This window comes from Chlamydomonas reinhardtii, chromosome 17 (assembly GCF_000002595.2).
Source record: "Chlamydomonas reinhardtii strain CC-503 cw92 mt+ chromosome 17, whole genome shotgun sequence".
Taxonomy (NCBI): Eukaryota; Viridiplantae; Chlorophyta; class Chlorophyceae; order Chlamydomonadales; family Chlamydomonadaceae; genus Chlamydomonas; species Chlamydomonas reinhardtii.
In genome coordinates, this window is record NC_057020.1 from 5,388,773 (window position 1) to 5,401,262 (window position 12,490).

The 12,490-nt window shown below is 62.5% G+C and overlaps 2 protein-coding genes across 2 annotated transcripts; both read right to left on the minus strand.

Annotated features, from left to right (window-relative positions):
* Positions 1-110: 110 nt before the first annotated feature.
* CHLRE_17g736650v5 (uncharacterized protein) lies at positions 111-9,756 on the minus strand. Its single transcript, XM_043072559.1, has 28 exons — positions 9,632-9,756; positions 9,059-9,242; positions 8,725-8,862; positions 8,460-8,554; positions 8,141-8,202; positions 7,815-7,907; positions 7,563-7,641; positions 7,324-7,398; positions 7,095-7,142; positions 6,397-6,503; positions 6,165-6,225; positions 5,902-6,003; positions 5,580-5,651; positions 5,299-5,391; positions 5,022-5,079; positions 4,673-4,791; positions 4,350-4,503; positions 4,043-4,105; positions 3,746-3,849; positions 3,499-3,569; positions 3,152-3,293; positions 2,937-3,020; positions 2,780-2,825; positions 2,525-2,678; positions 2,221-2,328; positions 1,305-1,449; positions 935-1,135; positions 111-751 (listed from the first exon to the last, which is right to left on the minus strand). Exons 1-28 carry the CDS (start codon positions 9,668-9,670, stop codon positions 596-598), a joined length of 2,853 nt encoding a protein of 950 aa, XP_042915018.1. The 5' UTR covers positions 9,671-9,756; the 3' UTR covers positions 111-595.
* Positions 9,757-9,910: 154 nt separating this feature from the next.
* Positions 9,911-12,426, minus strand: CHLRE_17g736700v5 (uncharacterized protein). The gene is made up of 5 exons (XM_043072560.1): positions 12,061-12,426; positions 11,838-11,918; positions 11,566-11,642; positions 10,999-11,252; positions 9,911-10,755 (listed from the first exon to the last, which is right to left on the minus strand). The coding sequence occupies exons 1-5, from the start codon at positions 12,397-12,399 to the stop codon at positions 10,415-10,417; spliced, it is 1,092 nt and encodes a 363-aa protein (XP_042915019.1). The 5' UTR covers positions 12,400-12,426; the 3' UTR covers positions 9,911-10,414.
* Between the last annotated feature and the right edge of the window lie 64 nt (positions 12,427-12,490).

Sequence of the window (12,490 nt, forward strand, 5' to 3'; positions counted from 1 at the left end):
CACTCGGCTGGGGGCGAGGTGGCCAGCAAGCCCAGCTGTCTTAGCAACCGACGTCCATGGATTCCAGCCGCTTAACCAGCCCCGGGCCTGGGATTGTAATCCATAAGTGGCATGAATCGTTGTGTCGATAACAGCTCAGCCAGGAGGGGAGCGCTGACCGCAAGAAGAGGCCGCATTTCTGCGACCACTGCCTCACCGCCTCCACGTCCTAGAGGTGGAACGAGTTCAGGCACCATGGTCACCAGCTTGTCAAGCTGTGATAAGTAGACACGAGAGGCAGGCTATTTGCATTATTATCAACTTTCCGGGTTAAGAGTGACAGCTTTGCTGAGGAGGAAACGTCTTTTTTGCAGTATGTATCAAGTACTCTATTGAGAAAAATTAAGGTTGTGTCCTGGGACAGACGTCGCCGAACACGTGCTGCATGGCGTCGCGCATGCCCTGGCGTAGCTGGCGCCTCTGCCCCAACACACACGCCACCCCGTAGGTCCCTAGCACCCCACCTTCACCCGCATTGCACCTCAACGCGCGACTGACACATACCACCGCCTCTGCCTCCCATCATCGCCCGCTTTTCCGCTCGTCAACGACTCCTTTACGCCGCCTTAAGCGACTTGCTTGCAATCTCAAACACGTTCTCGCTCAGCCTCGGGGCCTCCAGGATGCGCTGCAGCTGCGCCTTCATCAGCGCCTGCCGGGGCGGGTCGTAGCGACGCCAGGAGCTGAAGGGGGCCACCAGCCGGGCCGCCACCTGTAGGTTCGGTGCGAGCGAGGACCACCCAGGTGTGCATGCTTGGCACGTACAGCACGTACCATGTATGCAGACGGCTCCCATGCAGATTTCCGGACGCAACCGCGCTATCTAGCCAGCGCGCAGCCACAGTCCCAATAGCAAACATTGATTGTCGCTGTTTGCGGTGTCAAAGTGTCGCACCTGGTGGTTAATTCCGTCCACCTTGAGCACTGCGTCCGCCAGGAAGGCGTAGCCGCTGCCGTCGGCCGCGTGGAAGTGGGCGGGCGAGTGGCTGAAGCCCAGCAGCAGCGCGTAGCAGTTGTTGGGGTTCGAGATGTTGAAGGCGGGGTGGGAGGTGAGCGCCCGCACGCGCTCCAGATTGCCAGGCGCGTTGGAGCCAGCCTGGATGGGGCAGAGGCAGCACAGGGACGCACACACCGGTGTGCGTCGGGTGGGAGGGCGTGTGAGACCCCAGGCCAAACCCTCCAGTTGGACTGGAAGCAGGTTTGTTGCAGAACCTGCGCGACGTGCTGAGGACGGGCTGGTTGCCGTCATTGCACTGTGTTCCCACCTGCAGTCCCAGCCACTTGAGTAGCACCAGGGGGTCGTGTGTGAACTTGTCGTAGAAGGCGGTCAGGGCGGCCTCGCGCTCCGGACCCGACAGCTCCACCAGACAGCCCAGCGCCGCGATCTCGTCTGTCATGTTGGTGGCCTCCCTGTGTAAGTGAGCGTGCGAGTTCAACGGGGAGGGGGCAGGGAAGGCAGAGTGCTTTTTGGGGAAAACAGCGGGTTATATTACAGGGAAACAACAAAACCAGCAACCCATGATGCAGGGACACGGAGCGTCTTCGCCTCATCATGGCTCAAGGACATCTCGGTCGCACCAAAACCGTGTGTCCAGCTTGGCGGTGATGGCCGGGTCGTCCAGAGTGGACAGCCTTACCCCCAACACACACACACACACACACACAGTCTGCCCTGGCATCGAGAGCTGGTTATTAGGTTGCGGTTGAGGTCGTGCAGGCTGCGGGGTCGTAGGACTCAGCCCCGCAGCCACTGTGGTCGTGCTATCGCGTGCTGTCGCGTGCTGCGTGCTGCGTGTTTTGTTATGTTTGCTGTTTTTGTTTTCTGCCCGCCTGGTCTTAAGAGGTAGCTCGCCCGCTGGGTCTGAAATTGTTACACCGCCGGTAGTAGTTCCACAAGGGTTACTGGCGCGTGAAGGGTCGGAGTGCGTTACCCTGTGGACTCCAGAGCTGTTTGCGCTCTGCCGGGGAAACGCCAGGTCACGGCAGCCCTCGATTGAGAGCCCTGTCGTTGGTTATACCCGATACACGATTCACGTAATCTGGCAGAATAACCGTGGAAACCGTAGTCACACACACACACACACACACACACACACACACACCGCCACGTTTGTTTTTGTCTAACACACACACACACACACCGCTTCCTCCCAAAACATTACCCATTCCCCCCGCTCTCACCTGAAGCGGCGCAGCAGCTCGGCGGTAATGGCCGGGTCCTCCAGAGTGGACAGCAGCGCCAGCGCCCGGTTCTTAAGTGCGCGCCGAGCGCAGGCATCAGCGGCATATCTGTAGGCATGGGTACGGCACCAACCGGGTCAAGCCCGGTGCCTCCCCTGCGGCTGTCTCCCCGCGCCACCCCGTTCTGCAGCTCACCGCCCAGGCCCAGCCCCACCCGCCTTCCTAAGCATCATCACCGTATCAAAACTCGTCGACCACCCAGTACGTTTGGGCACGCACGTAACCTCCACCTCCAGCCCCTCACCTGTACGGCTGCTCGGGCGGGTCGCTGTTGTCCTTGACGGCTGCCTGCAGCTCCGGCCGAAGCACTCCCGCCAGCGCCCGGCTCAACGCCAGGCGGCACGCGTGCAGCAGTGGAGGGTCGGCACCGCCCTCCACACCCTCCATCAGCTCATTCACTGCGGCATAAACGACGGGCACGCAACATCAAGGGCGGACATGGGGTTCAAGGGGTCGCCTCAGCGGCTAACGCATGCATGCCGCGCAGAGTGGGACTCACGTGTGGGCAGCGACATTGCCATGGCCTTGAAGCTTCCGTCCAGAGCCTGTGGAGAGATACATGCCGTCAGAGGTCACTGCTAGGGCAAATCTTAACGAGAATCACTGCCAGACAACGCAGTACATTAAAAGCACGCAGCACTGCAGCGGTTACCCACCGGGTCGGTGACGACCGCCCGGTACGCCTCCACGAGCGAGTCCGGCACGCCACCGAAGGCCGCGCAGGCCAACTCCACACGTGCCTGCAGCAGCAAGAAGTGAAACAGGCAGCAGACAGCGGTCCATACGCCGCGTCACACGGGCTCTTTGCCATACGCCATGCGGTCTAGTCCGGACACAGACTAACGCTCTTCTGCCGCAATGCATTACGCACCCTGAGCTCGTCGCCCTGCAGGCCATTCGCCGCTGCCGCCTCGTGGCCGCCGTCAGCGCTGTTGGCGGCGGGAGCCGCCGCTGCGGCTGCGTGGTACATCCTCATGAGCAGCTTGCGCGCCAGCCTCTGGCCCGACTCCCACCTGCGTGGAAGCGCAGGTAGCGAGTGGTCAGGCCCAGTCCAGAGATCAGTACCGGCGCGATATGGAGGGGTCATACACACAATACGACACGACACAACACGACACGACACGACACGACACGACACGGGGGCCGCACCAGCCAAGCGAGCAGAAGCACACAAGGTGTCCCCACCCCGTGAAGAGTGCAGCACGCCAACCGGCTCACCGGTTAAAGGGGTCGGAGTCGTGGGCCAGCAGGAAGTAGAGGTGCTCGTCGGTCTGGCCCTCCACCTCCAGCTGCATTGGGGCGACAAGCACAGCAGAAGGAGCGGCCGTGAGGACCGGCACGCCTGAGTTGGCCAGTACCAGTATCATGTGTTAAAGGAGGAATATTGGCGAGGAATGAGCCTGGCGCTCAAGGCTTCTCGAGAAGTACACCATGCCCCACGGCCCGCCCCACGGCCCCGCCCTACCTTGACCGGTGCGGAGAATCCTCGCAGCAGTGAGGGAACGGGCTCCGCCGGCCCCACCTCCACAAAGGTGAAGCTCGCCTCGGCCGTCTCAAAGCGCAGCACGCCTGCAGTAGGCCATGCAACACGTGGGATGACAGGGGAATGTGTCTCAAACTCAAGTTCCATGCTCAACAGGGAAGGAGAGGCCTACAGGGTAATGGCATGCGAAGCCACACATATAACATTTGAAGCCACATGCTGTTTTATGTCCGGGTCCGGTGGCCGGCATGCTGCCTCCGCCCCCAGACACCCACGCACCAGTGGTGCCCAGGTCCTCCACGGAGCCGTCCTTGTGCCGCAGCCGCAGCGGCAAGTCAGAGCCTGGGCGCAGCAAGGCAGCAAGGAGAACCCAGCAAGGTAAACCCAGAGAGACGAGGCGGCGCGAGTGATGGGACACCCACAGAGAGATGGGGCACATGGGGATGGGGCCAGCAGACACTGCAAAGAGTGGAACGCGGGGTCATGGCATCGTCCCCAGTGCTGAAATGCTGAGCACCCTGGCACGCTGACACCTTTGGTTGCCCCCCGTAGCAGCCGCCCAGATTGGCTGTGGCTAGCAGCTTACCATCCGGCCCCAGCAGCCCCAGACGGATGGGGATCAGCACGGGGCGCTTGTCGGGCTGCCCCGGCGTGGGCGGCGTGCGCTGCCGGCACGTGAGCGTGTAGGTCTGGCTGATGCCGTCGTACGCCGTACGCACGTGCAGGTGCGGCGTGCCGGCCTGGTGACGTCATGGCGGGAGGGGCGCGAGGGCAGGGCAACAGCAGGTGCTCGGCTCCCAACACCGCGGCTTCTGGACCCACATGGCCTCCATCCAACCCATCACAGGACTGCCTGCCCATCACAGGACTCCTGCCCACACGGGACTCCCTCCACCCCTCCCGCCGCACCTGGCCGTACCACACGCCGAGGCTGTCCAGGTTGACGCCGTTGGCGTCCGCCATGGCGGCGCGGAAGTCGTCGCAGGTGACCGCCTGGCCGTCGTGGCGCTGGAAGTACAGGTCCATGCCTTTGTGTGTGTGTGTGTGTGTGTGTGTGTGTGTGTTTTAAAAACGAAACGAAAGTGTGTGTGTGTATGTGTGTGTAAGTGAATCCGTAAAACGATGACCGCGATGCCCACAACGAGGACATGAGGTGCTGTCACCCAGCACACGCACAGGAATACCGCGTGGCGTGCGCAGCCGGCCTGAGCGGCCAGAACACACCCGCCAAAGCATCCACCAGCTGCACCCCGCTCACCCTTGCGGAAGCCGGCCTTGCCCAGCAGCGTCTCATACAGCCGCACCACCTCAGCGCCCTGAGGGTCCAGCAGACACACACACACACACACACACACACACACACACACACACACACACACATATAATCAGTCGCACTCAATATCAGTTACAACAGCAAGCGAGCGTCAGCGCCTCCACAATTGCATAATAAAAGCGCACCACTAAGGCCCGTGTCAAGCGCTTCCAGCCGTGCACCGCCGTACATATGCACCGCAGCGCCTCACGCTCACGCGCACCTTGTTGTATACGGTCAGTGTGTAGAAGTTGTCCATCTTGATGTAGCTGTCAGGGCGGACCGGGTGGGCCATGGGGCCGCCGTCCTCCGTGAACTGCAGGGTTCGTGGGTGCAGTACGTGCGTTGTACGCCGGGCAGGGCAATGGAGCATGAGTGCATGACAGGGCCAGGCAAGGCACGGGGGTGTGAGGCATTAATCACCCCAGACACGTGGCCATGCAGTCCACAGCGCGCTCACACACATACACACACACGCTAATGCCCACTGACACCCCTGCGCACCTGGGACGCCCTCAGCAGCATGACGTCCTCAATGCGCTTCACGGCCCGGCTGTTCATGTCCGAGGTGAACTCCTGCGGTGGCAGGCGGGCGGGAGGACGACGCAAGCAAGGGCGGTGCAAGATGTAAGCGACAGACCAGCGAACCGGTCCGTCCGTCATTCCGTCGGGAATACGGGAACACGTGCATACGCAGTGATGGCACCAAAGTGTGTGGGGCCGGTATGTAGGCTGGCCACACAGCCAGCGCACTCACATATAATGATATCCCCCGCTATGTTTTCCTTGTGCTTTTTTACACATATATCAACATCCCCCGTCGCACCTGGTCGCGGTAGCGTGTGAGCCCCTCCTTGAGCGTGAGCTGGAACCAGTCGCGGCAGGTGACGCGGTTGCCGGTCCAGTTGTGGAAGTACTCGTGACCCACCTGCATTTGGCACATGCGCCACAACCATCAGCAACCACCAGCAGACTACTCGCCGGAATTCCGGTTGCCGTGTTCAGGCGCCGCGAGCGCTACCCGGAGCGCACGTGCAGCGGAAAGCAATGTGGCCAGCAGGCCAGTCTCTGGGCTAGCCAGCGACTCACCACCCCCTCCAGTCGGCTGTAGTCCAGGTCGGTGGCGGTAGCGGGCGAGGCCAGCACTCGGCTAGGGGGGTGAGCAGGAGAGCAGCGGGCAAAGGGTAAAGAGTAGGCACGCACGTCGCAGAGGAACAGGCGGACACTGCTTTGATCGGGGGCATGATGGGCGAGGCTCGGGGAGTGCGGCACCGCGCCCAGGACGGCGCACGCCCCACGGCGCCACCGTGCGGCCCCTCACCTGGAGTTGAAGATGTTGAGGGACTTGTTCTCCATGGCGCCCATGTTGAAGTCGTCCACCGCCACGATGTTGAACAGGTCCAGGTCGTATTCCAGGCCGTACGTGTCCTGCAGCACCCCAAGGGATTCCAAGGAGTTTGTCAATAGGAATAGGTGCAAGACTGCAAGGGGAAAGTGCTAGGGGTGACTCGAAAGCAGGTATGTGGGCCCGAATGGCGTGGATGATGTTCATGTGAGCACCCAGTACGGTTATGCCAAGTGACGGGCCTGACCCGCCGCGCCCTGTCTCACCCCTGCACACTCTAACCCCCACGTCCTTTCCCTGTCCACACGTTTTAACGCCCCTGCCCCAGCCCCTGCCCCAACCCTTGCCCCTGCCTGCACTCCCGTTTTCGTTGGTTTTGGTTTAGTTTGGGCTGGTATTTACAATCCTCCCCCCTGCCCCTTGCCCCCTGCGCCCTGCGCCCTGCCCCCTGCCCCTGCCCCTGCCCCTGCCCCTGCCCCTGCCCCTGCCCCTGCCCGTGCCCCTGCCCCTGCCCCTGCCCCTGCCCCTGCCCCTGCCCCTGCCTCTGCCCCTGCCCCTTGCCCCTTGCCCCTTGCCCCTTGCCCCTTGCCCCTTGCCCCTTGCCCTTGCCCCCTGTGCCCTGCCCCTGCCCCCTCCACCCCCCCCACCCCACACCCAAACACACACACACGCACCTCGTCCCACTTCATGGCGTGGATCAACGACTCCAGCGCCTGGTCAGCCTGCGGGGGCAGGGCGGGTGGGGCGGGATCTCACGTGTGGGTCACAGGTCAGCGAGCAAGGGTGCGCTGCGCACCGGTGCGAGACCACAAGTACGTACACGCGAGGAAACGTGTGCCTTGAACCTGAAGCCATGGCGAGCCAGCACCACCAGGCAGGCCCCGCACGCAATCTATTCCGCACCTTGCCCAGATTGCGCTCCTGCACGAAGATGCGCAGCGTCACATCCCGCCCGCTGCAGGTGGTGAAGTGCCGCTCCTGCGATGCCGATCAGCCACACACGAACATCGGTCACTTTGTGATCGATGTCATGCGGCTACTCACTGGTTGCAGCTCACATTCTAAACCAGGGTAGTGAGTCAAGACGGTTCGCGCATGCGCGCACACGCACGCATTTGAGATGCGCAGCTGTGCACGCCCACCTTCATGGCCAGCTTGCCAGCCACCAGCGCAAACAGGTAGCAGGGCTTGGGGTAGGGATCCACCCACACCGCGTAGTGCCTGTGCGCGTGTGTTGCGAGGAACCACTGGGTGAACGAGTGCCAGTGGGTTTGCACATGTGGCCTCGAGTCCTCCCAGCCCCCATCCTCCACCCGCCGGCGGGGAACGTTTCCTTCACAACTTGGGACCTAGTCGTTGGGCCTGGGCAACCTCCCCCCTTGCCCGCTCCCCACCTGCCGCCGTCCGCCTGCCCGGTCTCCTTGAGGTTGCCGTTGCCCAGCAGCACCGGGTAGGCGGCGGCGTCGGCCTCGATGCGGGTGGTGTACCTGAGCAGGGGGGGAGGGCAGGAGCGGGAGGGGGAGAGGGTGCAGGCGGCCGGGCATACCGATAGGCGCGGGACGGTTAGATGAGCCAGCACTGTGAGCCAGGTACGCAACGGGCAAATGCTCCTTTCTGCCAAGGTGCCTATGTGCCTGGGCCGCCCCTGTCTCGCCAAACAGCTCCCCCCTCCTTCGTTCTCCATGAATGGTTACCCCAGAGCGGTCACCCCTTCCCTCACTTGGCCATGACGTCGGGTCGGTCCAGGAAGTAGGTAATCCCGCGGAAACCCTCGGCCTCACACTGCGTGGCAGGGAATGAGCCACCAGCGGTTTGCGCTACAGGCCATCGGTTGACGCCCGCCATAACCACCACCGTCAGAGCGCAGTGCGCCGCGCACCTTCACAATCAGCAGCAGCATCGTGAGCTATCCATCACCTTGGCCCCTGCTCCGCCTCTTGTTCGTCTTCTAAGCACGCATCCCTGACTCTCTGGTTGCTTACTGGAAATGGTGCAAGGCATCCCCTTTCCCATCCGCCTTCTCTACCCCCTCTCCTCACCTGGGTGCTGTAGTTGCCACTGGACTTGTACAGTCCCTCTAACAGCGTGTTGTCCTGCGGCTTGAGCTCCGTCACCACCTCCACACCGAACTCGCCTGCCATTTCGTGTGCGCCCGAAGGTAAAAGCAGCGGCACAGAGCAGCACACAGCGGCAGCAGCAGCATGGGTTCGTCTGCAGCAGCCTGGAGGTACGGTAGTCAAGTACGATCACAACCCCACACCATTACGCCACGTTGTTTCTACCGACCCACAACTCACAACTCACCCTCGGGCAGGCCGCTTAGCGTCAGGGTCTTGTCCGTCAGCTGGTACTCCCCCGCCTCCAGCTTCCGGCCAGCCACTGCCACAGACACCAGCTTCACGTCCTTGCGCCCATCCAGGACCAGAGGCGGCGGCGCGGCGCCTGTGGTGGCCAGGGGTGGCGGCAGTGGTGACGGGTGAGGGTCGAGGGTCATGGGTTGAGGGTTGTGGCAAACGGGAGACCAGAACCAAGCCGTGTCAACCGACTGCGCGTGCGCGTGCTAAAGGAGTGTATGCTGAGGCTGGTGGCGTACAACCTTCCGGCTTGCGGTCACTCTCAATGGCTTCGAGCTGCCTACCCGCAGGAAGCTGCCCGTAGTTGGGCGTCACGGTGAGCCGGCTGGTGACGGTGCAGGCCTCTTCCCGCAGGTCAAAATCCAGGTCCACATTTGCAATGAGGTACGGTGGCGGCGCGTAGTCCTTCCTGGACTTTTGCTGCGGCGTGGTGGGGTGAGGCGGCAGCTTATGCTCCTCCTCCTCGGCCTGTGGAAGGGGCGATGTGAAGAAGTAAGGCGACACGCGCGGGGCACTCGGCTGAAGGCGCGGTGGGAGTGGGAACTGGCGGTTGGAGCAGCGTAAACCTAGGCAAGTCAGCAGGTAATGCAGTAGCGGATTCTATGCCTCGGTTGAATGTCTCCGTGGGCCGTGTGGGAGCGTGAGGACTAGCAAGGGGTAGTGTGCGCGTGGCCAATGGTCTGCCGCGCCTCACATGCGACACGGGCCAACCGACCCTGTCGACAACCCGAGCACCAAGTCACGCGCAAGCTAATGGTTTTGGTGGGATTCCAACTCAAGGGTACACGAGCTGGCCGGAAGGCCTGAGCCGGGATTGCGGTGAAACTCCCCCTTCTGCCTTGCCGGTCCCCTCTTACCTCTGATATCTCCTCGGCATCGTTTGCAGGAGCTGCCATTGTAATTTGTATAGCTAAGCGCAATGTACTGGAATTGGAAGTTTGTTGGGGACTTTGCCAACGACGAGCTCCGGGCAATTATACACTTTCAGGGGAGTTACAAAGGCGCCAATGCATTACAGGACTGCGAAAAGCGGTGGAGGCCGTCCAGCCCGATGCCGCCGCATGCATAGCGCGAGTTCTCGGACCCGCACAGGAAGGGGGCAAAACAAGCATTCAATTAAAGCCGATTTTGTCATCAGAGTTTAGAATAGACAGACAGGAGCTCGTGGTCAGCTGTCCAGTGTGGCAGTGCATGCCAACAGTTGGCACCGGCACCCACAGCAACGCAACTAGTCGCCCACCGGAACTCTCTGGCCACCGACCCCTTCACTGCGGGCCCCATGCCTGCCCTGGCCTGCAAGCTTCTTAGGTCGACGTAGAGTAGACGCAACCCGCTTGCGGCACCACGAGCAGCCCGGAGGTGTCCAATCCCAGACCTGCACGTAGTGAACATGTGCCGTGTGCAGATCCGCTTCTCATCCCGCTTATGACACACGAGCGAGGCGCAGGCAGGATGTCTCTTCCATCCCTTCAAGCCCTCAAACCCGCAAGCCTTCAAACCCTTTGGGCTTCTAACCATCCCTGCTTACTTCGTGCTGTCTGCTCCATGATGGCGGTCGCGTTGGGGTCCACCGGTGTTCGAGAGAAGAACCACAGGCCTGCATACGTGCGTGTAAACGCATACGATGCTCTTGCCCGCGATCACAAGCAGTCAATTGTCAGGTCGCCAGGTGATGAGCTCTTTCCCCCAAGCCGTTCAATGTCGGTGCAGCACTCACCGCCCACATCATAGTTGCGACCCGGCGGCCGGCTCGCCGCCTTGCCCAACGCGGCCACCGCTCCCCGCCGCTCCCGCACACCAACTGCGGCGCTGCCGCGCGCTCCCGGAAACAGAAGTGACGTTGTGTTGGCTGGGGTGCCGGGTGGTGGCACGGTGGTGCACAGGGGCTTGCCCGTGTCGGGATCCGGCAGGCCGGGATACATGGGGGCCCCGCCGCTGATAATTGCCCAGTCATACTTGAGCGTCGCGTTCTGAGACGGGCCTGCACCGACGCAGTGCAATTGGCGAGTCGAAGGGGGCACTCGTGGGGTACGTATCGGAGGTAGGGGGAGGTCAGAACTTCGTGTGGCTGCATGCATGTGCATGCTGTGCCTCTTTAGGCTCTTTAGGCTCGGGCACACGCCCCCAAGCACAACACACACACACACACACACACACACACACACACACACACACACACACACGACACCTGCTTGTTGCGACCCCTCATGCATCACACGCTCACCCACGGCGACCACCCAGTAGGGCCCAAACGCGGCGCGCCACAGCGGACTACCCGCAGCGGCGCCGCTGGTGCTGCCTGCTGGTGCCTTTCCGGCGGGCGGCGGGCCGCCGCCAGGAAGGCCGGCGGCGCCACCTGCAGCTGCTCCCGACGGCAAGGTGAGGTTGAGCAGCGCCTCAGGCCCAACCAGTAATTTGCCGTCGCTGGCATCGGGCGTGTCGTCTGGCAGCGCGATCAGGCGAGACGAGTTGGCGCTCCTGCGCGCGCAGGCACACGCGCCACGCATGTGTGAGTGGCTTACCGGCAGCGGAGCTCACGGCGGGAATAGTCACCGGGACCAGAATGGAAGGCTTCCACAAGAAGGGCAGGCGTGTGTGCCAGGGTGTGGTGATTTGCTTAAACGCGTGCATGGTGCGCTCCTTCGTTTCTATGTGCTGCGCTAGAGCTCCTAGCGCTCACGCACACCCCAGCAAAAGGCGGCCCGCCCAGCAAGCCCGAAGCCAGCGGCGGCTGCACCATCCCATCCTTGCCTACTGTCTTACGCAGTATCGCACGCACACACGCACGCACCTGTCGAATTTGGAGCTGCCCTGGTAAGGTCCGTTCACGCCGCCGCGGTTGGCGTAGTTGCTGACCAGCAAGCCGTCCTGCAGCGGGCGGCGGTAGGCGCGAAGGGCGGCGTGAAAGTGGCGGACTTGATAGTGGATGGGTGGGCGGATGCACTATGGCGTTTACAGCTGGTGGCTAGTATGAAGCTGCTGGTATATATCCGAGTATGGGTGGGCATGCGAATGGCGAGAGAAGCAGTGGCGAGCGTGACGGCGGCAACCGGGGCAGCCTACCGAGATGTTGGCGGGGTTGCGCAGCTCGTACTCGGCCTTCACACAGAACAGCTCATCCGGAGGCTGGTAGTCCAACGGCAGCTGCAAGCATCAAGTTGCAGTAGTTGGAATTTACGGGAATTGGGGATGAGACCGTGAGTGCGAGGGGCGGGGGCGGCACACTCTGAGCGTTGGAGCCGTGCACGGCCGTTGGCGGGTGCCGGTGCGCCTGTCACCTGCTGACCTGCTTCTGCACATACCACGGCGCCGCGATGTAGCCGCGCACGTCCAGCCCCGGCACGCCGGTGAAGTTGGCGGGTGGGCAGGAGGACGCGTTCGACCCGCCGGCGGTAGCGGGACGCGGCAGCGCTGCCGCGCGCGCCGCTGCCGCTGCAGCCAGCGCGGCTTCCGTTGCGTTTGAGCCGGTTTCGTTGCGGGGCGTGAGGGTCAAGGAGGGGGAGCGCGGCGCGGGTGGTGGCGAAGCAGTCGGCTGCGCGGCCGCAAGCGCCAGCGCCAGCAGCAGCGCGGCCGCTGCCGCAGCCGCTGCTGCCGCAGATCGTGATTGCAGTTTGGCTAACGTCATAGCTAATTGGAGCCAGAGAGGTTACAGTACAGGACAGCCTGCTGTTGTCCCCGAGGGGCTGGTAACAAAGTGCTTGACGCAATCGCGGGCC

Bases quoted from the DNA above. Each gene is read 5' to 3' on its own strand.
- CHLRE_17g736650v5 (XM_043072559.1), bottom strand. From the start codon at position 9,670: ATGGCAGCTCCTGCAAACGATGCCGAGGAGATATCAGAG. The intron at 8,863-9,058 runs GTAGGCAGCTCG...TGGCCACCACAG, and splicing joins CTACGGGCAGCTTCCTGCGG to GCGCCGCGCCGCCGCCTCTG. The intron at 6,504-7,094 runs GTGCGTGTGTGT...GGGGTGCTGCAG, and splicing joins ACGCCATGAAGTGGGACGAG to GACACGTACGGCCTGGAATA.
- CHLRE_17g736700v5 (XM_043072560.1), bottom strand. From the start codon at position 12,399: ATGACGTTAGCCAAACTGCAATCACGATCTGCGGCAGCAGCGGCTGCG. The intron at 11,919-12,060 runs GTCAGCAGGTGA...TGATGCTTGCAG, and splicing joins CGTGGTATGTGCAGAAGCAG to CTGCCGTTGGACTACCAGCC. The intron at 10,756-10,998 runs GTGAGCGTGTGA...GCGTCGGTGCAG, and splicing joins CTACTGGGTGGTCGCCGTGG to GCCCGTCTCAGAACGCGACG.